Source organism: Eriocheir sinensis, chromosome 37 (genome assembly GCF_024679095.1).
Source record: "Eriocheir sinensis breed Jianghai 21 chromosome 37, ASM2467909v1, whole genome shotgun sequence".
Classification (NCBI taxonomy): Eukaryota; Metazoa; Arthropoda; class Malacostraca; order Decapoda; family Varunidae; genus Eriocheir; species Eriocheir sinensis.
In genome coordinates this window covers 15197826-15224198 of record NC_066545.1, presented here as the reverse complement: position 1 = coordinate 15224198, position 26373 = coordinate 15197826, and the positions used below count along the sequence as shown (strand labels likewise).

The 26373-nt window shown below is 44.3% G+C and overlaps 1 protein-coding gene and 2 long non-coding RNA genes across 28 annotated transcripts in view; 1 reads left to right on the top strand and 2 right to left on the bottom strand.

Annotated features, from left to right (window-relative positions):
• Positions 1–26373, bottom strand: part of LOC127008361 (rho GTPase-activating protein 26-like) — a 100493-nt gene that overhangs the window by 12458 nt on the left and 61662 nt on the right. For 10 of the 25 annotated variants that reach the window (XM_050880326.1, XM_050880328.1, XM_050880327.1 and 7 more), the window contains 14 exons: positions 24421–24531; positions 23515–23619; positions 22731–22805; positions 12907–12976; positions 11095–11192; positions 10242–10418; positions 9662–9773; positions 8660–8881; positions 7445–7550; positions 6585–6744; positions 6101–6337; positions 5355–5571; positions 3543–3719; positions 2570–2788 (listed from right to left, as the gene is read on the bottom strand). In XM_050880326.1, the coding sequence (XP_050736283.1) occupies positions 2570–2788; positions 3543–3719; positions 5355–5571; positions 6101–6337; positions 6585–6744; positions 7445–7550; positions 8660–8881; positions 9662–9773; positions 10242–10418; positions 11095–11192; positions 12907–12976; positions 22731–22805; positions 23515–23619; positions 24421–24531 (2086 nt within the window). The remainder of the gene's footprint in view (positions 1–2569; positions 2789–3542; positions 3720–5354; positions 5572–6100; positions 6338–6584; positions 6745–7444; positions 7551–8659; positions 8882–9661; positions 9774–10241; positions 10419–11094; positions 11193–12906; positions 12977–22730; positions 22806–23514; positions 23620–24420; positions 24532–26373) is intronic. The other 15 variants (XM_050880338.1, XM_050880342.1, XM_050880340.1 and 12 more) reach the window with 8 other exon arrangements.
• Positions 13358–14875, bottom strand: LOC127008368 (uncharacterized). The gene is made up of 2 exons (XR_007761047.1): positions 14728–14875; positions 13358–14633 (listed from the first exon to the last, which is right to left on the bottom strand). It is a non-coding gene; the product is annotated as an uncharacterized LOC127008368 (long non-coding RNA).
• LOC127008369 (uncharacterized) lies at positions 16761–19555 on the top strand. 2 transcript variants are annotated; one of them, XR_007761048.1, is made up of 6 exons: positions 16761–16896; positions 17184–18458; positions 18569–18625; positions 18681–18794; positions 18850–18906; positions 18962–18976. It is a non-coding gene; the product is annotated as an uncharacterized LOC127008369 (long non-coding RNA). The 2 variants fall into 2 exon arrangements; XR_007761049.1 differs by lacking the exons at positions 16761–16896; positions 18569–18625; positions 18681–18794; positions 18850–18906 and having other exon boundaries at positions 18210–18344; positions 18402–18458; positions 18962–19555.

Genomic DNA, 26373 nt, shown 5'->3' with positions numbered 1-26373 from the left:
TGTCATAATCACATGTGTTAGGATGTGAGAAAACGGGTTATAATCAAGCAGTATTTAACCCGGTAGCTGCGCAGGGATCATGTTTCTTAAAGGCCGAGAAAAATGAGAAAAAATCATCACTCACGCAAACCATATCGTAATATATATCAACGCATTTGTGATCAGTTTATGCATCATCTATTTTTTGGGTTTACATCATGGCAAAAATTTGGCCCGTCGCTGCTATGCGGTCAAGCCACAAATTTGGCCCGTCGCTGCTACCGGGTTAAGACAAAACATCAATGGGAGAAGATGAATGCAAAATGAAAGAAAAAGCAATGCAGAATCAGGAAAACAAGTCTCGAACGCCCATGAGTCGAATGAATAGAAGAATTTGAGCGATACATACAGACTTTGCATTGTGTTGGTTAGGTTGGTATCAGTGGTTAGTCAAGCCATTAGTACCAACCTAACCGACACAACACCAAGGTCGGTACTGTTAGATGCTTCCGTCTCTCACATCAACTGATTCTAAAGGCTAAAAAGGAAATAATTGGGTTCTAATGAGTGTTTTTTTAGGTTCATGGTACAGAAAAGGGTCAGACTACCACCAGGGTCATAAAACTACCCCTGGAAATGCCAAAAACTCCTATGAAAGCCTTGTGTGTACTTGAGTGCCAAAATCTTTAGTAATATGACCCTAAGTCGATAGATTTCGCTCAAATTCCATTCACTCAGTCCATGATGCTTTCCATGCCGACTGTACAATGAAAAAGACAAACACAAACCGTTGCCAGGTTGTCGTACTCAGCCTCTTATGTTTCCCGATTTCCAACCCCAAAACTGCTTTCATCACCCAAATAACTGCCTTCATATATGGTTATCGGTTAAATGGATAATTATTGGTGCTTCTTGGCAACAGTTATGAGCCAGAAACCAGTAAATACGCGGCTCTGAGTACGATAACCTGGCAACGCTGGGACACACACAGACAAAACAGGCTGGTAACTTCTTCCCTTCACACATCTGACAACGAGAGGAAAGCAAAAACAGCCGCAGAGTAACGAAGAGCACCACAACCAGCACCTTAAGAGCAACGGACAGCCCCACAACAAGCACCTCAGCCACGCATGGAAGCTCCGAGGCCAACAAGCACAAGCAGGGACAGCCCAATGCAGTCCACCACCAGTCATTCACATCACAGCTTGACGGACTGACTGAGAACTCGTTATTGAAGTTTAAATGAAATACCTCCGTGTTGCGAGGCTACAGGTGGTGGCGTGGTGACCTGGTGACTAGTGTTTGAGGGTTCTACTGTAAATAATCTTGTTTTTAGTGATGGAGACTAGAATTATACATGAAGCGCTTTATACATCAGCCTTTTTGTTATGCTGTTCAGACGAGGAGAGGCTGTTCGGCAGATTCAAAATGAGCGTATGAGATGAATATAGATCCTGATGCAGTGAATCATTAGGTTTATTTGTGGTAGTGGTTTGTTTAGGTTTATTTCTTTGAGCTCTCTCTGAATATAAAATCATCAGGGGCTATTCTGAACCTACCTATCAATTCTGTATCAAACTTTACGACAGTGCCCACAGATCCTGACAGAGTGGATTGTTAGGTTTGTTATCCATAGCAGAGATCCATTAGCTTTACTTCTTTGTGCTCTTTCTCTGAATATAAAATCATCAGTGGCTAATCTGAACCTACTCCTTCGATCAAACCTTACGAGTGTCCACAGATCCCGACAAGAGTGGATTGTTAGGTTTGTTATCCATAGTAGAGATGTTAGCTTTATTTTTTTATGCTCTCTCTGAATATCAAATCATCAGTGGCTAATCTGAACCTACTCCTTCGATCAAACCTTACGAGTGTCCATGGATCCCGACAAGAGTGGATTGTTAGGTTTGTTATCTATAGTAGTGGTTTATTGTTAGCATTTCTTCTTCGTGCTCTTTGGGGCTAATCCGAACCTATTTTCTTGTTAAACTTTAAGACAAGATGCTACTACCGTATTTTCAAAGCATTTAACATTAACACATCTATCACATTTCAGTAATTAGTACTGTTGTTATTTGAGTGATTAACAGTTGCAGAATTCTACTAATTAAAACAAATGTGGTATGATCATTCAGCTTCATGCAGACAATTTCTACCGTTGCCGCAGGGTCAATCTTCTCATCATGTTACGGTGTCAGAACAAGAACTACGACTCTGAGAGATTACTACGCATGCATGGCAACACACCAGGGGGGACTAGGAGGAGGAGGAGAGCAAGTACGCAGCCTCCATTGATAAGAGGAGCAGGAGGGAGGTAGGGGATATCAAGTCAATTTAGAAGCATCAGGACACTTACATTTAACAGGACACAATGGGACAAGCTGAGACCATTAGGAAGGGAGAAATAGGGGAGAGTACTCAATGGTGGAGACTGCATCATCATATTTGTACAAGCATTTGGATCATAAAAGAGGGAAGGGAAGGAGAATGAAAGGAGCTGAAAGGAGAGAAGAGGCATAAAGAAAAGTGAAAAGGGGGGGAAGGATGGAGGGAGGGAAAGTAGTGCTGGCAAAAGCGGCGAGTGACGTACTGCTGTTATACGTAAAATGGTTTGTCTGCTGCACACGGTAGTCGCGATGAGGGCCGTTAGCTCCCAGCTTGGGGGGCGCACCAGAGAGGGGGAGCCTCTTACTTGTCTGCGGGGAGGAGGAGAGGGAGCTGGGGAGGGGCTGTGGCAACTCCCTGGACGACCGTGATGACAGAGACTCACTGGAACTGCTTGTGCTCTGGACGCCATCGTTGCGGTCTGCTGGAAGGGGCGGTGACACAGACACATGTAAGAAACTGAGCAGTGACACTGAAACACCCTGCTCATAAAACAAACAGCATGACATATCTTTATCAGCATTCTATCTCTCTTTTATAATATTATATCAATCAATGGACAGCAGTGTTTGCTGTAAACTTATGTCAAGAAAAAATAATATTGAAACTCCACATCCTGTTATCAGTAATGTTACAAATCACATCAAGCAGAAAGCAGTTAATCCTTGAACCTGAAACATTTCAACTAGTTAGTCAGCCACGGCAGCGAGGAAATCTTCCGATTCATCCCCAAGACAACAAACAACGGGTCAGGTCCAGGCACGGCACACACACACCACACCGGGAGGAACACACGACCCACACACAGACAGGGACTGGGCTGATAGTCCTCAGAGCAGAGCCAACACCCCATGCACAGCACAGGCGAGGGGTGTGAAAAGACCTCTTGGAGTGACCATACCATGATGTTAAATAGTAATGAAAATAAGAATAGTTTTTCACATATGAAAGCTGCACATTCACCCTTGTTAGTAAAGCTTTCTCCTAATGTTATAAGATGCACATAAATTGTAGGCCATTTACTTTCCCAGGACAGGACAGTGAGGGTCACGTGCAGGGATGGAGGCAGTTGGGAGGAGGCACTCTACAGCACCACCATCAGGCAGGGTGTTAGAGGACATGTCAGGCAGCAGACAAAGAGTAGTAGTTGAGTAAGATGGACTGGAACTATGACCTACCAGATAGAGGGTTGACAAAGGAGAGGGCTCCCCCTGCCAGTGATCTGGACTGACCATTGGAGGGAGCCGGGGGTCGTGCCGGCCTGCTGTTTGGGACGGGGTCAAAGGGGCTACCCAAGGCTACAGAGCTGCCCACGGACGAACCAAGAGACACAAGCGACGCATGGAGGCTGTGCCCTGTTGGGGTGAGTGGGGACGAGGCTCAGAGCCACACTAAGCCTTCCCGCCGGCCAATGACCAACACGCTCCAGGCTAAGCCTTGGCTTCCATTTATATCATGAGATGCTGCAAGAGCAGGCTGTCACAAGCACAGGCTAGCCCATAAATGCACCATGTTGATGGAGTGCATGAGAGACCACTCAACTCTCGACACACTTTGCTCCATGGACACAACAACATGGCCAACACAAGCAACATGGCCTCAGCGCTGGCTGCCATTCTGTAACCTTGCTGTGCACGTTAGGGAGGAAAATCCTCAACAGAAAAAGGCACGAAAGGTGCAGACAGGAGTAGAGAGTGAGAAGCACATCTGGAAGAGGTGGATGCAGGTTCAAGAGGAACTGAAGCAGGCCTGTGAGGTGTGATGTGCTCCCACAGCTGTGTTGGGTGCAGGCAGCAGGGCAGGCAAAGCATGAAGCAGTGAGGCAGGCAGGCAGAGAGCAAGAGTGCAAAAAATGTACATGGCCAGCAAGTGTTTTAGGCACAAGGGTTATCAAATATACAGTTAGCTGCAATAAAGCAATATTATTACAATATTATCACTTTGCAATTTACATTACTATGTATCTTTGGTTAGGTGAGAACCTGAGTACACCAGTTTCAGGTTGTTAAGTGGTTAGTGGTTGGTGCTCTAAGAGTAGCATCAGTGTGGGCCTGTTCCCCGCACCAGGCAGGAAGGGGAGTCCAGGCACAGGAAACAATCAAACAATTACAATACAGGAACAAATGCTCCAGGGAAATGGGCCACACTGTCCTTCACACAGACTTGATGCAGGACAAGTGAATGGCAGCCTGGCCCTGCTCCCTGGTGTCCTGCCTCCTCTCATTATAAGTGCACTGGTCCAGTCACAGGCCAGTCTACTGCATCTTACTCAAGATTCATGCACAACAGTGTGCTTCAACCATTCACATCCACAGTGTTGCAAATGTTTGGTGTGTTCTCATGCACTAGTGGGTGAACATGCAAACTCGTGATAAACTTGCAGTGCTACAACATGATGTGAAATACACAGTGATGGATCTGGTCAGTGAATGAAATGAAGCCCCTGTGATCCAACACCAACCTCTCACTTGATTTCACGAAGACTGAACGACTGAAGTATTTATCATCACAAAATTGCTGTTTATACCAGAAAGAAATATAACACTTTGACAACTGTTAACCACATCCAGCAAAATTCTGCCCGGGGGAACTATAACAAAACCTCTGAATCAGCCTCCTTTCTCCAACCCCCTCATGCCTCCCTCCCCCCCTCACGTGATCAGCAAACAACAGTAAATAGGAAACACGATGCTCAAATATCTCGGCAAGCTACAAAAAGATAATCAGAGAAAAACTAGTTAGTATTTACATAGGCAGTGGGCACAACACCTCTCCATCTGATCTCTTTTAACGGACCAATTCTATTTTCATTAACAAGAGAAGGGCTTAGAAGTTTTTTTTATATTTTTTTACCCCTTTAGCTGCTTGTTACTCTAAAAAACAAAATAAAAAACAAAAACAAATCACCGTGCATACCTGTGGGGCTTGGTGGGCTTTTCTGTTTCCTGATTTTCGCCCTTAAAATAAATAAGTAAAACCGCCCTGCATACCTGTGGCAAGACTAGACGCGGTGTTGTTGTTGTTCCAGTGCTGCGTGGCGGAGGGCGGCGGCGGGACCGACATGTTGCTGTAGCTGCTGGACGAGGAGGTGGTCTGTGTCTTGAGGTGGGAGAGGGCTTCGGAGCGCTGCAAGTGGCCCTGCTGCGACGACGCCATGCCGAAGTGAACCGTCTGGGGCTCGCTGGTGGTGAAGGACGTGACGACTTTCTGCGGGCAACATTCAACATTAAATTCACACGTCACTTCTTAATTAGATTCTCCTATTCCTCTTCTCCTTAATCCCCTCATCATCTTATACTCCTTTCTTTTTTCCTTCATTTTTTCTCCCTTTTTCGTTGTTGTTTTTTCGTTACAGAGAAGAAGGAGAAAGAGAGAAGGAGAAGGAGGAGGGTGGCACAGTTTTTTCTATTTCACATTCTATTTCTATTTGGATCTATTGTTTCTATTCATTGTTATCATCTTCCGCCTGTTTACCGCCATGACTGTTGCTGCTAATGGCCTGCTAGTCTTCTCTGCAGTCTATTATTCTATTTCACATCATTCTATTTCTATTTGGATCTATTGTTTCTATTCATTATAATCACCTTCTATCCTGTTTACCACCATGACTGTAGCTGCTAATGGCTTGCTAATATTCTCTACCATTTATTATTTCTATTATTTCCACATTATTAATTTTACACCAGGGCTTACGAGGCTCAGCAAACCAAAATCCCCGACAGCCACCATGACGCACCTGTAGGACCGGCAGGTGTTTGGAGCTGGAAGTGGTGGAGGAGGACGAGGATGAGGAGTGGTGGTTGTGGGAAGACCGGATATTCGATGGCGAGGATGACTTCTGCTGCGACTGCCTGTTGGAGGAGGTGGTCGTGGTGGTGGTGGTGGTGGTGGAAGTGGAGGTGGTGGTGGATTGAGACACCGCTCCCTCTGCACGCTTGGGGACCGCCTCGGGCTCTGGGTCGGAACAGAAGATCTAAAAGGAAAAAAGAGATGTTTCACTATGTATTTCCTTATATTTCCCTTAACTGTTTAGGTCTGAAAGGGAAGAGAGGAGATATTTCACTATGTATTACCTTATATTCTCACTAACTGTTATTCTTAGGCCATTTTTTCACAAGAGCTCTGTGGTGAAACGGACACAATGCCAAGCTATAAAAACACATGCCTAGGTAGTGCTTTCCGGGTACATTCCTTTGACTCTCCTCAGCCTCGTCACTCACCTTGGTATAGTACTCAATGAGGATCTCCACCACGATGTTGCAGAACTTGATGTCCATGATGGCGGCGACAGTCTCTTCCTCCGGCCGCAGCAGCGTGGGCCCGAAGCACACCCCAAGGTTGCTTATGGTCATGAGGTTCTTGTCGCTCTTCCTGGCAACACTGCAGAGGACACACGGAGGAGTTACGGGCGTCTCCTTGTCTTGAAACGCTTTAATATTCTGGCAGTTAACACCCAAATGCAAAGGGAAGAGGAGGATGAGGGAGGGAGGAGGCTAGGGGTGAAGCAAAGTATGGGGGAAAACAAACCCCAAACCTTCATTTTTTCTCCCTTTTTCGTTTTTTTTTTTCATTAGAGAAGAGAAAAAGATAGAGAGAAGGAGAATGAAGAGGGTGGCACAGTTTCTTAGTCTAGGGCAGGAGGGATACACAAGAAAGGATGGGATGAAAGGGAGGAGTGGAAAGAAGAGAAAGTGAAGGGGAAACATCACGAGAGTTAGAGAGGGTGGGATGAGAAGAGGAGGAAGGACAGAGGGAGGGAGAGAGAGATGAAAGGCTACACTCACTTCACTAGATGAGAGGAGAAAGAGATAAGAGAGAAGGAGAAAGAGGAGCGTGGCACAGTTTCTTAGTCTAGGGCAGGAGGGATACACAAGAAAGGATGGGATGAAAGGGAGGAAGAGGGGGGTGGATGTAGGAGTGAAAAGGAACCCCATCACAATACACAAGAAACGATGGGATGAAAGGGAGGAGTGGAAAGAAGAGAAAGTGAAGGGGAAACATCACGAGAGCTAGAGAGGGTGGGATGAGAAGGAGGAGGAAGGGCAGAGGGAGGGAGGATGAGATGAAAGGCCACACTCACTTCACTAGATGGAGTATGAGGATCTTGAGGATGTGGAAGTTGGTGGATGGCAGCATGTGGACCAGTCGGTGGATGTCGTGGACTCGGCGGAACAGCTTTTCTTGCTCTGTGGAAGTGGAGGAGGAGGAGGAAGAGGAGAAGGAGATATGTTAACACTCCACCCACTATTGATGCAGGACTTTAAGTAATGCAAAATGTTTAACTCAGTAGCAGCGGGGATCATGTTTCTTAATGGTCCCTCTAAGCGAGAAAAATGAGAAAAAATCACCCCTCACACAAACCATTTCATAATATATATCAAAACATTTGTGATCAGTTTATGCATCATCTATTTTGGGGGGGTTTATATCATGGCACAAATTTAGCCCGTCGCTGGTACATGGTAAAGCAACAAATTTGGACCATCGCTGGTACCGGGTTAAGAAGTTTCCATGATGACAAGGTCGCCTGATATTTTTTCATTCATTTCATGTTGAAGGAAATAAACAATGTTCTCTTCATCAGTACGTCTAAAAGCAGCCATTGCTCTCACAAGCTGTGTCTGTGCTGTGTGCAAGCAGCTAGCCTTATTGTTGTTTGTTGTTTTGTTTGTTATAAGAACCTCCTCCAAAGAAAAAAGCAGTTTATTACATTGGAAACTAAAAATGTGGCTGACCCATATACCATTATTTACATGCTTTTAAGGTTCCTTTGAACGACCCATTTTCGCATATTAGACGACCCCCCTGTATTCCAAATAAGACTGTTGTTATACGCTACTCAAGGGCCTAAATGTGATGTCCGCGTGTTAGGGAAGAATCTACACTTTAAACAAACACTCCAGGACCAGATCTAAACCCTGGGAAGCATCACAGAACCTAACAGCGGACTAAAGGATCTTACAATGATTAACAGGTCTAACAGTGCTAAGGTTCAAGTGTGTTAGTGACGGCAAAATAAATAAAGAACGAGAGGCCATTTATTCTTGCGAGCGTGCGTATGTGTGTGTGTTTCAGTGGCAGCATAAGAAAAAAAGAATGAGGCCATTTATCCTTGCGAGCGTGCGTATGTGTGTGCGTGTTAGTGGCGGCAAAAGAAATAAAAAAACAAGAGGTCATTTATTCTTGTGAGCGTGTGTGTATGTGTATGTGTGTGTGTGTGTGTGTGTGTCTGGAATGGTAGTAATCGCAACGGCTGTGTGCGTGTCCGAGGAACAGTAGTCACGGAGGCACTCACTGGCAGCTTGAATGAAGGCACTGTGCAGCTTGTAGGTCATGAGGGGGTCGGGGAGGTTGCGGAAGTACTGCTTGATGGCCGAGGTGATAGTTTTGACCTCCCACTCCGAAGGGTCGTCCATCAGCAGCTTCTCACATTTCCGTCGGTCGAGCCCGAGCTGAAGCATCTTGGTCACCTTGCTGGACACTCCCACCAGCCGATAAAGACCCTGGTCCTCCAATCCTGGGGTCGAGAGGAGAGTAATTATTGCTTTGTTTATCTCTGTCATATGTTCAATTAATCGTAGGGTCGGGACGGAAGTAGATATCATGCTGTTTAAATCTGTCATATATTCAATCCTGGGGTCGAGAGGGTAGTAGTTATTGCATTATCTGTCATGTGTTCAATCAATCGTAGGGTTGAGACGGAAGTAGATATCATGCTGTTTAAATCCATCATATATTCAGTCAATCCTGGGGTCATATATTCAATCCTTGGGTCGAGAGGGTAGTAGTTATTGCATTATCTCTGTCATATGTTCAATCAATCCTAGGGTCGCACGGAAAGTAGATATCATGGTGTTTAAATCTGTCATATATTCAGTCAATCCTGGGGTCACATATTCAATCCTGGGGTCGAGAGGGAAGTAGTTATTGCATTATCTCTGTCGTATGTTCAATCAATCCTGGGTAAAGACGGAGGTAGACAGACAATACATGTGATGTTTTGTGGCTGGGTGTGATGTAGTGGAGTTTATTTAGCTACCACTATTTTTTATTTTTTTTTTACAGCAAAGGAGACAGCTCAACAGCTTAAAAAAAAATAAATATAATGAAAAAAAAAAAAAGGCCACTAATTACTGCCCCTAAACCTATACCACTATAAACAACTTGAAATTTCCTGCAGTCGGAGTTCGGAGTCAATTTCTATTTCACCCGACTCCACATCCCTGACCACCTGTTCCTTCTTCTCTTCCCTCCCACCCTCCTCTTGTCTTCCCCTACGGAGCTCCATCTCACTCACCTCTGCCCTCCAACATGGCTATTGCTTTGAGGATGAAGTTCTGGCCGGGCTCGTCAAGACTCGTCTCCTCGTGCGCCACAGGAGGACCGGAGGCCGAGGGGTGTGCATACATCTGTGGGGACGACAAAACAACACTCAGGTCGGTATTTTCAGGCGCGATTTTCCGCCTCTCACGTCAACGAAGGGTCCGAGGAGAGTGATCAAGTTCTCAGGGGTGTTTGTTTGCATTCATGTTACAGAAGCTATCGAACAGCCACCATGGTAAAAAAAACTACTCTCCTTTTTTTCATTGCTAATGGGGCTATTACACTGGGCAAATTTTCCGTGGATCTTCAGTCAAACCACGATTTCCGCTAGCATGGTTCTCATTAGTTTCTTGTTATTGCTGCTGATGATGATGGTGAGTAATACCGTCGTCCTTCAGTGAAATCTACCGTAGCTTTGGAAGATCGTGGACATGTCAGAAAACCATGGAAATATGAGAACCACGTCAGCGGAAATCATGGTTTGACTGAAGATCCACGGAAAATTTGCCCAGTGTAATAGTCCCTTATAACTCCCCAATCCCTCCCACACCCACCGGTTCCTTCCCATCCATGGCGTCCATCCAGAGTTTGCGGTCCTCCTCTGAGAGCGCCTGGAGGGTGAAGACGACTCCCGGCTTATCCTGCGCCGTCAAGTCGAAGCAGAACCGCTTGTCTATGCTGTCGGACATCCGTCGAATGCACGACCGTAGCACGATGGTTTCTGTTGAGGTCTGGAGGAGGACGAGGAATAGACATTGTTGTTGTAGTAGTAGTAGTAGTAGTAGCAGTAGTAGACGATACAAAACTCCACTCTTTCAATCACTCAAATACTAGATTCACATAAAGGACAGAGAATAAAATAAGGAAGGGAAAGGGAAAAAAAATCTACATTGCACTCAAAAAGGTAGACTATAATAGGAGAGGCAGAAAACGTGACTTAGAAGGTGAACTGAACTAAAAATATCTCATCCTTGGCATTCACATTAACTTGGTAGCAGCGACAGGCCAAATTTGTGGCTTTACCGTGTAGCATCGAGGGGCCAAATTTGTGCCATGATATAAACCCTCCAAATAGATGATGCATAAACTGATCACAAATGCGTTGATATATATTATGAAATGGTTTGCGTGAGTGATGATTTTTTCTAATTTTTCTCGCTTAGAGGGACCATTAAGAAACATGATCCCCGCAGCTATTGGGTTAATTCATTCTTATAAAAAAATATGGGTATCTGTTCATAATGGCTCTGAACTGGTGGAGAGGTGAGTGGATGAGTGGACTGACTTACGATCTACTTACGGTCTAACACCTACGAATGACTTAGAAGGTGGCTGGGGCCCTAACTCACAATCTACGTAATTTACAACCTACAGACGAGAGAACAGGAGGGTGAGGGAGTGACTTACAATCTTGCACTGGGTCTGGTTGTAGGGTATCATGGTGAAGATTCGGTTCTCCTTCTGGTACTGGCAATAGTGCTTGGTCCATGTGGTGCCGAAAGCCTCTGTGTGGGGAAGGGATGGAAGTGAAGGGAGAGGTGGCGGAGGGAGGGAGGCGTGAAGGGAGGATAGGAAAGGGAAGGAAGGGAGGGAACCAGGAATTGTGTGACAGGTGAAGGAAGGGAGTTAGAGAATTGTTGAGAGGGAAGGGAGGAAAGGAAAGGAAGGGAGGGAAGCAGAAATGGAGCAATAAGTGGAGGAAGGGAAGGGAGGGAAGGAAAGAAGGAAGGAAAGGAAAGGGAAGGAAGGAAGGGGTGCAGGAATAGTGTGACAGGTGAAGGAAGGGAGTTAGAGAATTGTTGAGAGGGAAGGGAGGAAAGGAAAGGAAAGGAAAGGAAGGGAGGAAAGCAGAAATGAAGAGATAGGTGGAGAAAGGGAAGGAAGGGAAGGAATGGAAGGAAGGGAAGAAACAGGAGGAATGGGAGGAAAGGAAAGAGAAGGAAGGGAGGGAAGCAGGAATGGATTAATAAGTGGAGGAAGGGAAGGAGTGGAAGGGAGGATAGAAAAGAGAGGAATGGGAGGAAAGGAAAGAGAAGGAAGGGAGGGAACCAAGAATGTAGTAATAAGTCAAAAATGGGAAGGAAGGGAAAGATTGGAAGGAAGGAATGGGAAAGGAAGGAGGGAATGGAGGGAGAAGGTGAGAGAGTGCATTGGGTAAATAAAGAAAGGGTTAGCAGAGATAAAAAGAAAATGGAGAATAAATGATAAGTTTAAGAAATACAAAAGGAACAAGAGGAAAGAGTAAGTTGAAATAAGGAGGAAGAGAAGAAAAATATTATTAGTCTCAATCTAAAACTATCCTTAGAACATATAGCATTCCAGTACAGTTTATATTCAGATGACAAAGAGAATCAATACAAGCCAATCAATCCTCACAGAACATTCCAAAGTGCATCAATACGAGTCATCAATCCTCAATAGCAATAGAGTTAATACAGTAATACCTCGGTTTATGAAAGCCTTACGTTACGAGTGTTTTGATTTACGAGCAAAAAAATCACTATGAATGCCTTGGTTTATGAGCGGTGACTTGGTGTACGAGCGTTCCGTTTGTACAAGTCAAAGATGTGAATGTGTGTTCCCTTTGTTCACTGCGAGACAAGAGCACTCAGCCTTACGTTACGAGTGTTTTGATTTACGGGAAAAAAATCACTAAAAATGCCTTGGTTTACGAGGGGTGACTTGGTGTACGAGCATTCCGTTTGTACAAGTCAAAGATGTGAATGTGTGTTCCCTTTGTTCGCTGTGAGACAAGAGCACTCAGCCTTACGTTACGAGTGTTTTGATTTACGGGGGAAAGAAAATCACTGAAAATGCCTGGAAATGCCCACAACTCCTATGAACGCTTTGTCAAATATGCGTTCTTGGACGACGAAATGTTTATAACACGGCCTTCACAGTTTTGGCTTATGAGTTTTTTGGTTTGCAAGCTCGTAAACTGAGGTATGACTCTACTAAAATCTGTTCACTTAAGTCTGCCCCAAGCTGACAACATAAACCTAAGCGTGTTCGTAAGCACAGTGCAGTTTAGAAGAAAGTGCTGCGTGAGATGAACACAAACAGAGGTTAAAGAAAACTTGGAAGCCACAGCAATAGCCAATCAGCACTCAGCTTGCAAACACGCTTAGGTTTATGTTGTCAGCTTGGGTCGGACTTAAGTGACCAGACTATAGTAAGCGTTAACGTTAATAATCTTGAGAGGTGAGCGAGGTGCCTTACTCTTCTCCATGAGGAAGAGGTAGCCTTGTCTGGTGTACATCTTGTCCATGTTGCCGGGGTCCACCGCCTTCTGCAGGATGAGGAGTGAGTGAGTCCCTCCAGTGGGGTGTGTGTGGCGAGGGGGAACCTATACTCTTAAGGGATGACTAAAACAAGCTCTATAGACCCTAGATTAGGCCTAGCAATGCATCACACTGCCTAACTGAGGGCTATACTGTTTGTGTGTGGCAAAGGAGAACCTATACTACTAAGGGACCACTGAAACAAGCCCTACAGACCCTAACATTGCCTATTCTTCTAAGCGACCACTAAAATGACCCCTACAGACCCTAACATGGCCTATTCTTCTAAGGGACCACTAAAATGACCCCTACAGACCCTAACATTGCCTATTCTTCTAAGGGACCACTAAAATGACCCCTACAGACCCTAACATTGCCTATTCTTCTAAGGGACCACTAAAATGACCCCTACAGACCCTAACATTGCCTATTCTTCTAAGGGACCACTAAAATGCACCCCACAGACCCTAACATTGCCTATTCTTCTAACAGACCACTAAAATGACCCCTAGACACTATATGGTCCCTAACAATGCCTCACACTGCCTAGCTAAGGGTCTAAGGTAAGCTAAAAGGCCTGAAAATGATGTCTGTGTGGCGGGGAGGACTCTACAATTTACACGAACACTGCAGAACCAAACCTGAATTCTAGGGAGCCTGGCTGAACCCTAACAATGCATGAACCTAAGAGAGGACTAGAGGGTATTAAAATGATCGCTAGTTGGGTTTAGGGTCTTAATTGCTATGGATTCTAATAAAAAGCACTGAGGGGTTTGACAAAGGCCACAGTGCAATTTGTATCTGTCTTCCATTACATATGTTGTCATTATAAAGTGAAAATCAGGAAATATCAAAATCAAACTAAACTTTGGTGATTGCAAAAAGTTGATGCATGTAAAATCAAAGGACGGAAAATCAAATAAGGGAAGGGAAAACGTCTAAAATAAGGGAAGGGAAAAAAATCTAAAATAAGGGAAGGGAAAAAATCTAAAATAAGGGAAGGGAAAACATCTAAAATAAGGGAAGGGAAAAAAATCTAAAATAAGGGAAGGGAAAAAGATCTAAAATAAGGGAAGGGAAAAAGATCTAAAATAAGGGAAGGGATGAAAAAAAATCTACAACCCACTAAAAATAATTAAGTCTATGGTGGAAAACTTGACTTCGGCGATCTAAAAAAAAGGGGGGGACGGGGGGGAAGGGGGGTCATTCTTGGAAACCTCATACATACAGCTTTAAGGGACTGACAGTATGAAGGTATGTCAGGGTAGGGGACAGTGGATACCAAGAGAGATGGAATTATTTAAAGTAACACACACACACACACACACACAAACACACACACACACACACACACTGGTCTACTGCTGAAGGCATGTGACCCAGAGAAAACCTAAGGACTTCAGACCCTCGACACATATGAATTTGCACTAACCCAGACCAAGAATGTGACAGTAGATGAGTTACACACACACACACACACACACACACACACACACACACACACACACACACACACACACACACACACACACATACACAAGGTCACTTTCCACTTATCATATCCCCACACCCTACATAAACACACACACACACACACACACTGAAAAAGACATCCCACTAATCACATACCCACATACCACACTGAATCACACATACCCTACATACCTACATAAACACACACACAAGAAGACACATCCCACTAATCACATACCCACATACCACACTGAATCACACATACCCACACACATACCCTACATACCTACATAAACACACACACAAGAAGACACATCCCACTAATCACACCCACATACCACACTGAATCACACATACCCCACACACATACTCCTTGATAGACAGGACTTGGGCAATACATCAAGTTATTCAGAAACCATCCAGCATTCCCAAATCCGCCCCCTCAGCTGCCAGCCTTCCCAGTTATGCTACGCCCAGCACCCAGCAGGTCACCGGTAAGGGATGTTAGGGCGTCCCTGCGAGGCGGATGTTACTCGCTCCCTGCCCGGCCATCTGACATGCACATCACCACGGGCAGCCTCATTCACCGTCAAGCAAGCAATGGGGTTAATCCTTATACCTTAGATATGTGTGTTTGTTTGTTTTTACAGTGTTATTGGAGCACTATAAGGGACCTCTGATATCCTGAGACCCTTTCATGCCCTTTGTTCTGCCCTTCATGTTGTTTACTTTGGATTTCCCTCTAAAATAAGGCTAAGGGTAGTTATGTTTATCAGAATTATTTTACTTTTTCTACAGGGTGGCTCAAAAGTCCTGCACCATAGGGATTACAAATTGATTAAAAGTCATATTTCTCTATGGTGTGTGACTTCTGGGCCACCCTGTATTAAGCTCCTTTCTTTTACTTCTCCCTCCATTTGAGTTTCTTATTCTTTTTTATATAACTTTCCTCTTTTAAGTCTTCTTTTTCGTGAGTTCATTAATTTGTCCTAGTAATCTATTTTTACGGGAAAGGAAGCGGCTCAAGGGCAGGAAAACATTACAAAACAGCGATAAAGTCCGCTAGATGCTGCTTTGATAGGAGGAGGAAGGAGTGGTCAAATTTAGAGGCAACGGTTGATATTTTTTTGTCACAGGATGGGGGAAGGTTAGCAGTTGAGGGAGTGGCAGGAAAACATAACAAAACAACGCTAATGCCCGCTAGATGCTGCTCTGGTAAAAGGAAAAGGGAGTGGCCGGAGGAGAGATCAAATTTGGAGGGAACGGATTATTTTTGGGGGTCACAGGATGGGGGAAGGTTAGCAGTTAAGGGAGTGAAAGACATCAACGGAAGGTGAGGGGACATTTCCGGCAAATTAGGGAAAGGACGAGAAGGAGGAGGAGAAGCAAAACCACGGTGTAATGGGATGTCTTCACTCCCGACTAGACTCATTTTCGCTTCTCCGGCAGAACTTAAGAACCAAAAGCGAAACTAGCCGAGAATAAACTCATACTAATACACCTGAGTTTCCTTCCTCCTCCTCCTTCACCCGCCAACGGAAGGGTGAGTGAACAAGGGCGTGAGAGGGGTCGTCAAACACCACTACATTGTGTAAGTCGCAGGGTCGTAGGTTCACCTCGAGGAAGGTTTTTGTGGGTACGAGGGTGAGTTGTGTGTCTTCCTGGAGTGTTTGTTATGCCCTGTGTGGTGTGTGTGTGTGTCATTAGCCTGTCACTCTGGCCTGGCGTCCCTGTCGAGTTTTCTAACGGCGAAGAGGGTGGTTTCAAGCGGACTAGAAGACGGTTTCAAGTGGACTAGAAGATGGTTTCAAGTGGTCTTTTTTGACGGCTAAGAAGATGGTTTCAAGTGGACTTTTTTAACAGCTAAGAAGATGGTTTCAAGTGGACCTTTTTTAACAACTAAGAGGACAATTTCAAGTGGACATTTTTGGCAGCTAATAAGATGGTTCCAAGTGGACCTTTTTTAACAACTAAGAGGACAATTTCAAGTGGACTTTTTTAACAACTAAGAGGACAATTTCAAGTGGACTTTTTTAACAACTAAGAGGACAGTTTCAAGTGGACTTTTTTTTTACCTGTTGAGAAGACTGAAAAGACACTAGTTTAAAAATATGGGTTTAAATTCACAGGAGCTGCCTTCAGTAGTCTTACCAGCCTCTTGCAGACTCCTTACATTCTTATTTTCCTCAGTTATTGTCATTTCTTTTTATTCAGACTGGGATCAACTTTATTAATATTATTTTACTACCTAAGACTGTGCAAACATGGTAACACTGCATGGTCGATATTCTCACGATTGATAAGGTTGTTTAAAATTAAGTTCTGCGTAGGAAGGTTATTATTATTTTCATTATAATTCAGACTGGGATCGACCTTATTAATATAGGTGGTGTAATAGATTCTAGCGCAGTAATTTTACCACCTGAGAATGAACGAACATGGAAAAATTAAGTAGGTTGTTTAAAATGAATGTCTGCATGGGTAAGTTATCATTATTTTCGTTTTAATTCAGACTGGGATCAACTTTATTACGATTGTTAATGTCATGGATTCTAGCGCAATAATTCTACCACTCGAGGATGAACACAAACACGGAAAAATTAAGAAGGTTGTTTAAAATGAATCGCGGAGGTTGTTATCATTATTTTTGTTTTAATTCAGACTGGGATTAATTATATCATTATAGTTCTAGCGCAGTAATTTTGCCACCCGATGATGCAAGAAGATGGAAAAATTAAGTAGGTTGTTTAAAATGAACTTCTGCATAGGTAAGTTATCATTATTTTCGTTTTAATTCAGACTGGGATCAACTTTATTATCATAGTCGGAGTTATGGATTCCAGCACAGTACTAATTCTGCCAACCAGGGATGCACTACCCCCCAAAAAATTAAGAAGGTTGTTTAAAATGAACTTCTATATTGGAAAGTCATCATTATTTTGTTTTTAATTCAGACTGGGATCAACTTTATCATCATAGTCAGTGTTATGGATTCCAGCACAGTACTAATTCTGCCAACCAAGGATGCACTAACCCGCAAAAATTAAGAAGGTTGTTTAAAATGAACTGCACAGGCAAGTTATCATTATTTTCATTTTAATTCAGACCGGGATCAACTTTATTATCATAGTCGGTGTTATGGATTCCAACGCAGTACTAATTCAGCTGGGCAAGGATGCACGAACATGGTAACACTGCATGGTTAATATCCTCCCTTCGTCAGGTCGCAAAATTCCTGCGGCAAAGTCCATAACAGCGACTATATTGCTTTACAGATCTCGTTTCAGGGAATTTAAAACCAAGGCAGCTGTCTGACTTACGGTTGTAGGTCTGTTATATGAAGTCCTCTAGTAGTTATTTATGTACACTATCTGGATCATCAATTATTATCGTTAGTGCTTCATCCAAGACAGTCAGTCGTCGCTTAAGTTGAGGGATGTTAAAATAATGCACTTTAGGTTAGGGGCCCTGCATCAGTCTGTTGCTACGTCATTCCTTCTTACTATTCCTCCTAAACCCTCATGCATATCAGACGTAGCCCCTCGTAATCACTCTTTTTGAAACCTTTCCTTCTTCATAGACTTGCTGCATCCCTCTAAAACCTGATCTTCACAATGTCCTATTCCCTTAGACTCATGGTAATACTCGATTTTTATTTGTGAGTGAATTTCGTCTACCTGTGCGACCTGAAACAATAGGGTCGTATTAGAAGTCAAATCCGAGAAGTTTCAGGTCCCTACAGAGTTTGGTTCAGGGGCCGTATTACAAGTTGAATCCGAGAAGCTTCAGGTCCCTACAGAGTTTGGTTCAGGGGCCGTATTACAAGTTGAATCCGAGAAGCTTCAGGTCCCTACAGAGTTTGGTTCAGGGGCCGTATTACAAGTTGAATCCAAGAAGCTTCAGGTCCCTACAGAGTTTGGTTCAGGGGCCGTATTACAAGTTGAATCCAAGAAGCTTCAGGTCCCTACAGAGTTTGGTTTAGGGGCCGTATTACAAGTTGAATCCGAGAAGCTTCAGGTCCCTATAGAGTTTGGTTCAGGGGCCGTATTACAAGTTGAATCCAAGAAGCTTCAGGGCCCTACAGAGTTTGGTTTAGGGCGTTACAAGTTGAATCAGAGAAGTTTCAGGTCCCTACAGAGTTTGGTTCAGGGGCCGTATTACAAGTTGAATCCGAGAAGCTTCAGGTCCCTACAGAGTTTGGTTCAGGGCCGTGTACAAGTTGAATCCGAGAAGTTTCAGGTCCCTACAGAGTTTGGTTCAGGGGCCGTATTACAAGTTGAATCCGAGAAGCTTCAGGTCCCTACAGAGTTTGGTTTAGGGGCTCTATTACAAGTTGAATCCGAGAAGCTTCAGGTCCCTAGAGTTTGGTTCAGGGGCTGTATTACAAGTTGAATCCGAGAAGTTTCAGGTCCCTACAGAGTTTGGTTCAGGGGCCGTATTACAAGTTGAATCCGAGAAGCTTCAGGTCCCTAGAGTTTGGTTCAGGGGCTGTATTACAAGTTGAATCCGAGAAGCTTCAGGTCCCTACAGAGTTTGGTTCAGGGGATGTATTACAAGTTGAATCCGAGAAGCTTCAGGTCCCTACAGAGTTTGGTTCAGGGGCCGTATTACAAGTTGAATCCAAGAAGCTTCAGGTCCCTACAGAGTTTGGTTCAGGGGCCGTATTACAAGTTGAATCCGAGAAGCTTCAGGTCCCTACAGAGTTTGGTTTAGGGGCTGTATTACAAGTTGAATACAGGAAGTTTCGAGTCTCTACAAAGTTCAGGATGAATAACTTTGTAGGAACTCAAAACTTCTCGGATTTGACTTGTAATGTGTCCCTCTGTGTTTCTATCTTCCAGTGACCTGATGTTCCATGCTCAGGGGAAGTAAACTCGGGGTAGGAAGGTGACTCTACACTTTCATGATATCCCTCTCTTCCTATTCGCTTGGGTTCCTCCTTCCTCGCTAGGCAAACAGAGACAAGGAGGGAGATTCTACACGCATGACGTCCCTTTGTTTCTCCCCGGCAAGTGCTATCCCTGTCCTCTATCCCTTTCTCCCATGATATCCCTCTCTTCCTATTTGCTTGGGTTCCTCCTCCCTCGCTAGGCAAACAGAGACAAGGAGGGAGACTCTAACGCTGATGACCCTCGATGAGGGAGACTCTACGCACATGACCCCATTCTCTCTACATTCTGGTTTCCCCTTCCCAGCAGCCAAGCCTCCCTGTCCTCCCCTGTCCTCTATCCCTATCTCCCTCGCTAGGCAAACAGAGACAAGGAGGGAGACTCTAAACGCATGATGACCCTTTCTTCCTACATTCGTCTGGTTTAAGTTTCCCCCCGGCAAGTGTTCTCCCTGTCCCTGTCTTCCTATCCCTATGGTCTGAGTTTCTCCATGGCTAGGCAAACAGAGATGAGGGAGACTCTACGCACATGACGTCCCATTCTCCCTACATTCGTCTACTTTGAGTTTCTCCCCAGCAAATGACATCCCTGTCCCCGTCTTCCTATCCCTTTGGTCTGAGGATCTCGATGGCTAGGCAAACAGAAACAAGGAGAGAGCTGGACAAGGGAGGGCTGACCAGGGCTGAGACGGAGCCACTACGACAACATCTGGAAGAGGTGGTGGTGGAGGTGGTGGTGGTGGTGGTGGTGGTTGTGGAAACAGTCAGTGGGTCTAAATTTGTACACATGCTCAACACCTGAAAGACAAGTTCTGCACCCATTAGTAAGTTCTTAAAGTAAAGGTTCCATTAGTCAGGTCACAGGAAGCCCCTTTGGCCCCGGGAAGAGGGAAGAGGCAAAGGGCTAGGAACTAAAGGTAAGATAAATAAAAAGTATGGAAATGAATCAAACTAAATCGAGTAAAAAAAATCAAGTGTTTCTCGGAGTTTTTACAAAGACAACAAACACTACTGGTACATGGCTGGTTGGGGTGGTTGAGGGAGACAGTAATGTAAGTCTTTCCCTGGTGAAGCAGTAACTCAACCAAATCAAGAGCAAAAAATAAGTGTTTCTCAGAGAGTTTTTTACAGACTGAGCCAGACAAGACAACAAACACTACTAGTACATGGCTGGTTGGGGTGGTTGAGGGGGGACAGTCATATAAATCTTTCCGTTGCTCAGTGAAGGAGTGAAGCAGGAATGAAATATAAAGTTGTCCCTCAGAGAATGTCTACAGACTGAGCCAAACAAGACAACTTTTGAGCTAGTTGAAGGGCCGTTGCTCAGTGAAGGAATGAAGCAGGAGTGAAAATAAAAAGTTGTCCCTCAGAGAATGCTTCCATTGCTCAGTGAAGGAGTGAGACAGGAATGAAAATAAAAAGTTGTCCCTCAGAGAATGCTTACAGACTGAGCCAAACAAGACAACTTTTGAGCTAGTTGAAGGGCCGTTGCTCAGTGAAGGAGTGAAGCAGGAATGAAATACAAAGTTGTCCCTCAGAAAATGTCTACAGACTGAGCCAAACAAGACAATTATTGAGTTGGTTGAAGGGGACACTCATACAAATCTTTCCATTGACCAGTGAAGGAGTGAAGCAAGATCAGGGCGGCACAGAACACGACCAACACATGACGGCCCCCAACCAAGGAGTAAAGCACCGGCTACATACTTTGGGGTTTAGTATCTTATGAAGTGAACATTAGGAGACCAAGACTACATGATGGTTTAGAGACATTACTGAGGGGCTTTAGAGGAGAGGCAGACAGGTCGCCCCCCGTCCTGAGTGGAGCAACACATGTACGGTTATGACGACATGACAAAAGCTTCAAGGCAACAAGCCCCACAGTCACCCCGGCCGCCACTCCACCTTAGGGTTCGGAATATCAGGGGAAGGCACCGACGCGAGTTCTCGGATTAAGGTAACGGTTTGCTGGGTCATTTGTTTTCGTTTTTACATCGAAGGAAGCAGTTCAAGGGCAAAAAAAAAAAGCCTGCTAACCCTATGTGTAATGTCCTCACAGATTGCACCTCATAAAACAAAGAAAGAAAAAAACAAAATCAGAAAACGGTAGAAAAAAAGGAATAAAAATGAAAAAAGGACAAAAATTAAAAGGTGCCTCTCCAGACTGAGGTCCAGAACAGGTTTAACAGAAGGACATTGTGGTGTTAGGTCTCCTTTCCCAAGACATTTCATCGCCAGCAAACTACTACTGAGTTAAACGAGGACTCGGTCGGTGCGCGGGACTTTTTCAGTGGATAAATTACTGTCACCTCTCAGTTTTCAAAGAACTTTATATACTCATTTTGTGCTAATTGCCTCATGATGGTTATTCCTGTGTAGGTAAGGCACCGTGATGTTTTTAGAGCCTCATCATGTTACAGAGGCAAGAATGGTTGGTTGGTTCCCTTCAGAGGCTGTATGACAAATGATATTCAGTTTTTCAAGTCTGTAGTCTGCAATAATGATGACTAATAACAGACTAGATGACTGTGTAGTTACTCATCATGTTATTGAAGCGAGAATGGTTGGTTCCCTTCAGAGGCTGTATGACAAAACAAACACTACTCTCCAGTTTTTCAAGTCTGTAGTCTGCGATAATGATGACTAATAACAGACTAGATGACTGTGTAGTTACCCATCATGTTACAGAAGCGAGAATGGTTAGTTCCCTTCAGAGGCTGTATGACAAAACAAACACTACTCTCCAGTTTTTCAAGTCTGTAGTCTGCAATAATGACGGCTAATAACAGACTAGATGACTGTGTAGTTACTCATCATGTTACTGAAGCGAGAATGGTTGGTTCCCTTCAGAGGCTGTATGACAAAACAAACACTACTCTCCAGTTTTTCAAGTCTGTAGTCTGCAATAATGATGACTAATAACAGACTAGATGACTGTGTAGTTACTCATCATGTTACTGAAGCGAGAATGGTTGGTTCCCTTCAGAGGCTGTATGACAAATGATATCCAGCTTTTCAAGTCTGTAAACTGGAAACATGATGACTAGTAAGACTTGATCAACATACAGAGAAAAACAAACTGACTTCTCAACACATTATCAGGGAACAAACACCTCTGCCAACTACATTCCAGGAGGTTATAAGCGCCACAAACGTTATAAATTTCGAAAAAGGGAAACATGGAAGGCTTTGACAAATTTGGCCGACAGGAGGCAGCGCAAGATCAATTTAACCGAGAGCACCGCAGCATCCCTCCCTCCCCCTCCGCCACCTCCCTACACCTGTGAGGGAAGTGGCGGGAAGGGAGGAGTGGGTTACCAGGTGTGGGGGGTAGTGTGAGGGGGTGGTGGAGTGGGGGCCGGGGGGGCGTGAGTTAGTGGGTGGCGGCGGAGACACATTACCGTCTTACGCACCTCCAGCATCTTGTTCTTGAGCTGCACCGACTCTGCGCGCGTTGACTCAAAGGAATCCCGAGTCTGTGGTGGCGATGGTGGAGGTCAGGTTAGGTCAGGTCAGGTCAGAACAAAATGTATAATAAAATAAAAATGAAAAATCTCTATCCCTTAAATTACACCTTTTTTTTTTTCCTTGAACAGGCAAACTTACTGTGAAAAAGAATATTATACAACTCCTATGTACTCCTGTCTCTCTCTCTCTGGCAAAGCTGAAGAAAATTATACATCTACTCCTGTCTTTTCTTCTGTCTCTGTTTTTCTCTCTCTATGGCAAGGCTAAAGAAAATTATACATCTACTCCTGTCTTTTCTTCTGTCTCTGTCTCTCTATGGCAAGGCTAAAGAAAATTATACATCTACTCCTGTCTTTTCTTCTGTCTCTGTCTCTCTCTGGTAAGGCTGAAGAAAATTATACATCTACTCCTGTCTTTTCTTCTGTCTCTGTCTCTCTATGGCTAGGCTAAAGAAAATTATACATCTACTCCTGTCTTTTCTTCTGTCTCTGTCTCTCTGGCTAGGCTAAAGAAAATTATACAACCATTTCTGTCTTTTCTACTCCTCTCTCTCTCTCTCTCTGGCATTGCTGAAGAAACTTGTACAACCACTCCTGTCCATTCTCCTATCTCTCTCTCTCTCTCTCTGGCAAGGCTTTCTTTACTCTTCCTCCCTGAACTGACTAGCTACAAGGCAGGATGGACCGAGCACACAAGAGGCTGGGCGCACACACTCACCCGCTGGAGTCTGACTTGAAGATCCTGCATGTAGGGCTTGCAGTCATTGAACACCTCGTGGCCCTCGTGATAGAACGTCAGCCAACTGTACATATAACACATCAGCTGGGGGGTGGAAGAGAGAGTGGAGTTAGTGAGGTGGATGGATGTGAAGTGGATGAGTGGAGTGTTCTTCTGTGGGTGTTAATTTTTTTTTTTTTTTTTTTTACAGCTAAAGAAACAGCTCAAGGGTAACAAAAACAGGTGTAAAAAAAAGAAAAGTGTGTTTGTGTGTTTGTTTTGGCCTTTTACGAGTGTCTGTATCTTTTGTTCTGTTCTGTTCTCTATGTCTGTTTGTAAGTGCTTGTGTCTGTTTATGCCTGTTTTGTTCTGCCATCTATGTCTGTCTGTCTACATTGCTCTGCCCTTCTCTCTTTGTCTGTCCTTGTTTCTGTCTGTCGTTCTGTCCTATGTGAGTGTGTGTGTGTCTATTCAGTCATGTCCTCACAGTCTGTAGGTCTTCAAATCTCAATCTTTCCCTTTCCACTCTATCACAACAACCTCCTTCTCCTCCTCCTCCTCCTCCTCTTCCAGTTCATCACAAGTAATCCTATGTCTGTCTGTGTGTGTCTATTCAGTCATGTCCTCACAGTCTGTATGTCTTCAAATCTCAATCTTTCCCTTTCCACTCTATCATAACAACCTCCTTCTCCTCCTCCTCCTCCTCTTCCAGTTCATCACAAGTAATCCTATGTCTGTCTCTGTGTGTCAATCATTCCTGTCCTTCACACCATCTGTATGTCTTCAAATCTCAGTCTTTCCCTTTCCACTCTATCATAACAACCTCCTTCTCCTCCTCCTCCTCCACTTCGCCACAAGGGCTAAAGTAGAAGCGAAAACCTAAGCAAACAGCCCTCCGTCACTCACTGTCTCCACAAACTCAAACTTCTTCCGCTCCTGGACCTCTTGCAGAAGGAACACGTAGTCGAGGGAGGCGTGGACGAAGTGGCGCTGTTCCATCTCCACGCACGCATCGGCCTGGAGGGGAAGAAGAGAGATGGGTGAGGAATGAGGGCGCAGATGAGGCTCTTCAATATGTGTGTAAATAAGAGTATGGGAGAGAATATATTGACACTGTTAGGAGAAGAAGAGACAGAGAAGGGAAGAAGGGAGAGTGGAAGGGAAGAATAGGAAGGGAAAGAAAGGGAAAGAGAAGAAAGGGAGATAGTGTTGTTGTGTGTGTAGATAGGAGTGAGAGAATATATTGACACTGTAAGGAGAAGAAGAGACAGAGAAGGAAGGGGGAAGGGGGAAGGAGAGAGAGTCAGTGGAAGGGGAGGAGGAGAGAGAGATATTAGTGTTAGGGGAAGGAGAGAGTGGAAGGGGAAGAGGAGTAAGAGGTGGATGAGGAAGGGGAAGAAGAAGAGAGAGAGAGAGAGAGAGAGAGAGAGAGAGAGAGAGAGAGACCGCCCCCCCCCAACTTTACCACCCTAACCACCCCCTCGTAACCACTCATCCACCCTCCCTTCTCCCTCCCTCCCTTTCCCTCTCTCCCCTTCAATCTCCCTCCCTCTCTCCCTCCCCTCATTTGCACCCTTCCTCCCTCCTTTCCACGTTTAAAAAGGTCAAAGTCTTCTGCAAGTGTCAAATGGTGGTGGTGGTGGTGGTGGTGATGATGTTGATGTTGATGGTGGTGGTGGTGATGATGGTGATGATGGTGATTGGTTCCTCCTATTGTTGATGATGAAAAAGCATGGGGGGATGGGGAGAGGGGAAGGAGGAGGGGATGAGGGAGGAGGGAGGGAGAGGGGGGGACCTTTAACCAAAATTCTACTAAGGTTAAAGAGAAAGGTTTATAAGAGGATTAAGAGGAAAATGAAAAGGATTGAGAGGAGAAGGAAAAGGATTAAGAGGTTTAGAAGTGGATTAAGAGGAGGAGGAAGAGGATTACAAGTTTTGGAAAGGGATTAAGAGGAAAAGGAAAAGTATTACGAGTTTTGGAAAAGGATTAAGAGGTTTAGAAGAGGATTAAGAGGAAATGGAAGAGGATTAAGAGGAAATGGAAGAAGATTATGAGGAAATGGTACAGGATTACGAGTTTTAGAAAAGAATTAAAGGGTTTACAAGGGGTTTACGAGGAGGAGGAAGAGGATTAAGAGGAATAGGAGAAGAATTAAGAGGTTTAGAAGAGGATTAAGAGGCAAAAGAAGAGGATTAAGAGGAAATGGAAGAGGATTACGAGTTTTAGAAAAGAATTAAAGGGTTTACAAGAGGTTTACGAGGAGGAGGAAGAGGATTAAGAGGAACAGGAGAAGAATTAAGAGGTTTAGAAGAGGATTAAGAGGCAAACAAAGAGGATTAAGAGGAAATGGAAGAGGATTACGAATTGAAGAAGAGGATTAAGAGGTTTACAAGAGGTTTACGGGGAGGAGGAGGAAGAGGATTAAGAGATAACCTGAATACATGGATACTGACACACACACACACACACACACACACACACACACACACACACACACACATACATTAGACCCCCCTTAATTTTTGACTTCCCTTTAATATTCCTGTTTTTTTTTTCATTTTTTTATCTTCTTATTCTGATTATTTTTACCCCATTATCTCCCTTCCTCCCTTCCTCTCCCTTAACCTTCTCATCCTATTGTGTTTACCTCCCTCCCTTCCTTAACCTTTCCTCCCTTTTTTTTTATTCCTGTTTTTTTCTTCCTTTATTATTATTATTTTTATCTCCCTTCCTCTCCCTTAACCTTCTCATCCTATTGTGTTTACCTCCCTCCCTCCCTTCCTCCCTTTTTTTTATATTCCTGTTTTTTTCTTCTTCCTGAACCTTCTTTTTATTGTTATCTCCCTTCCTCCCTTCCC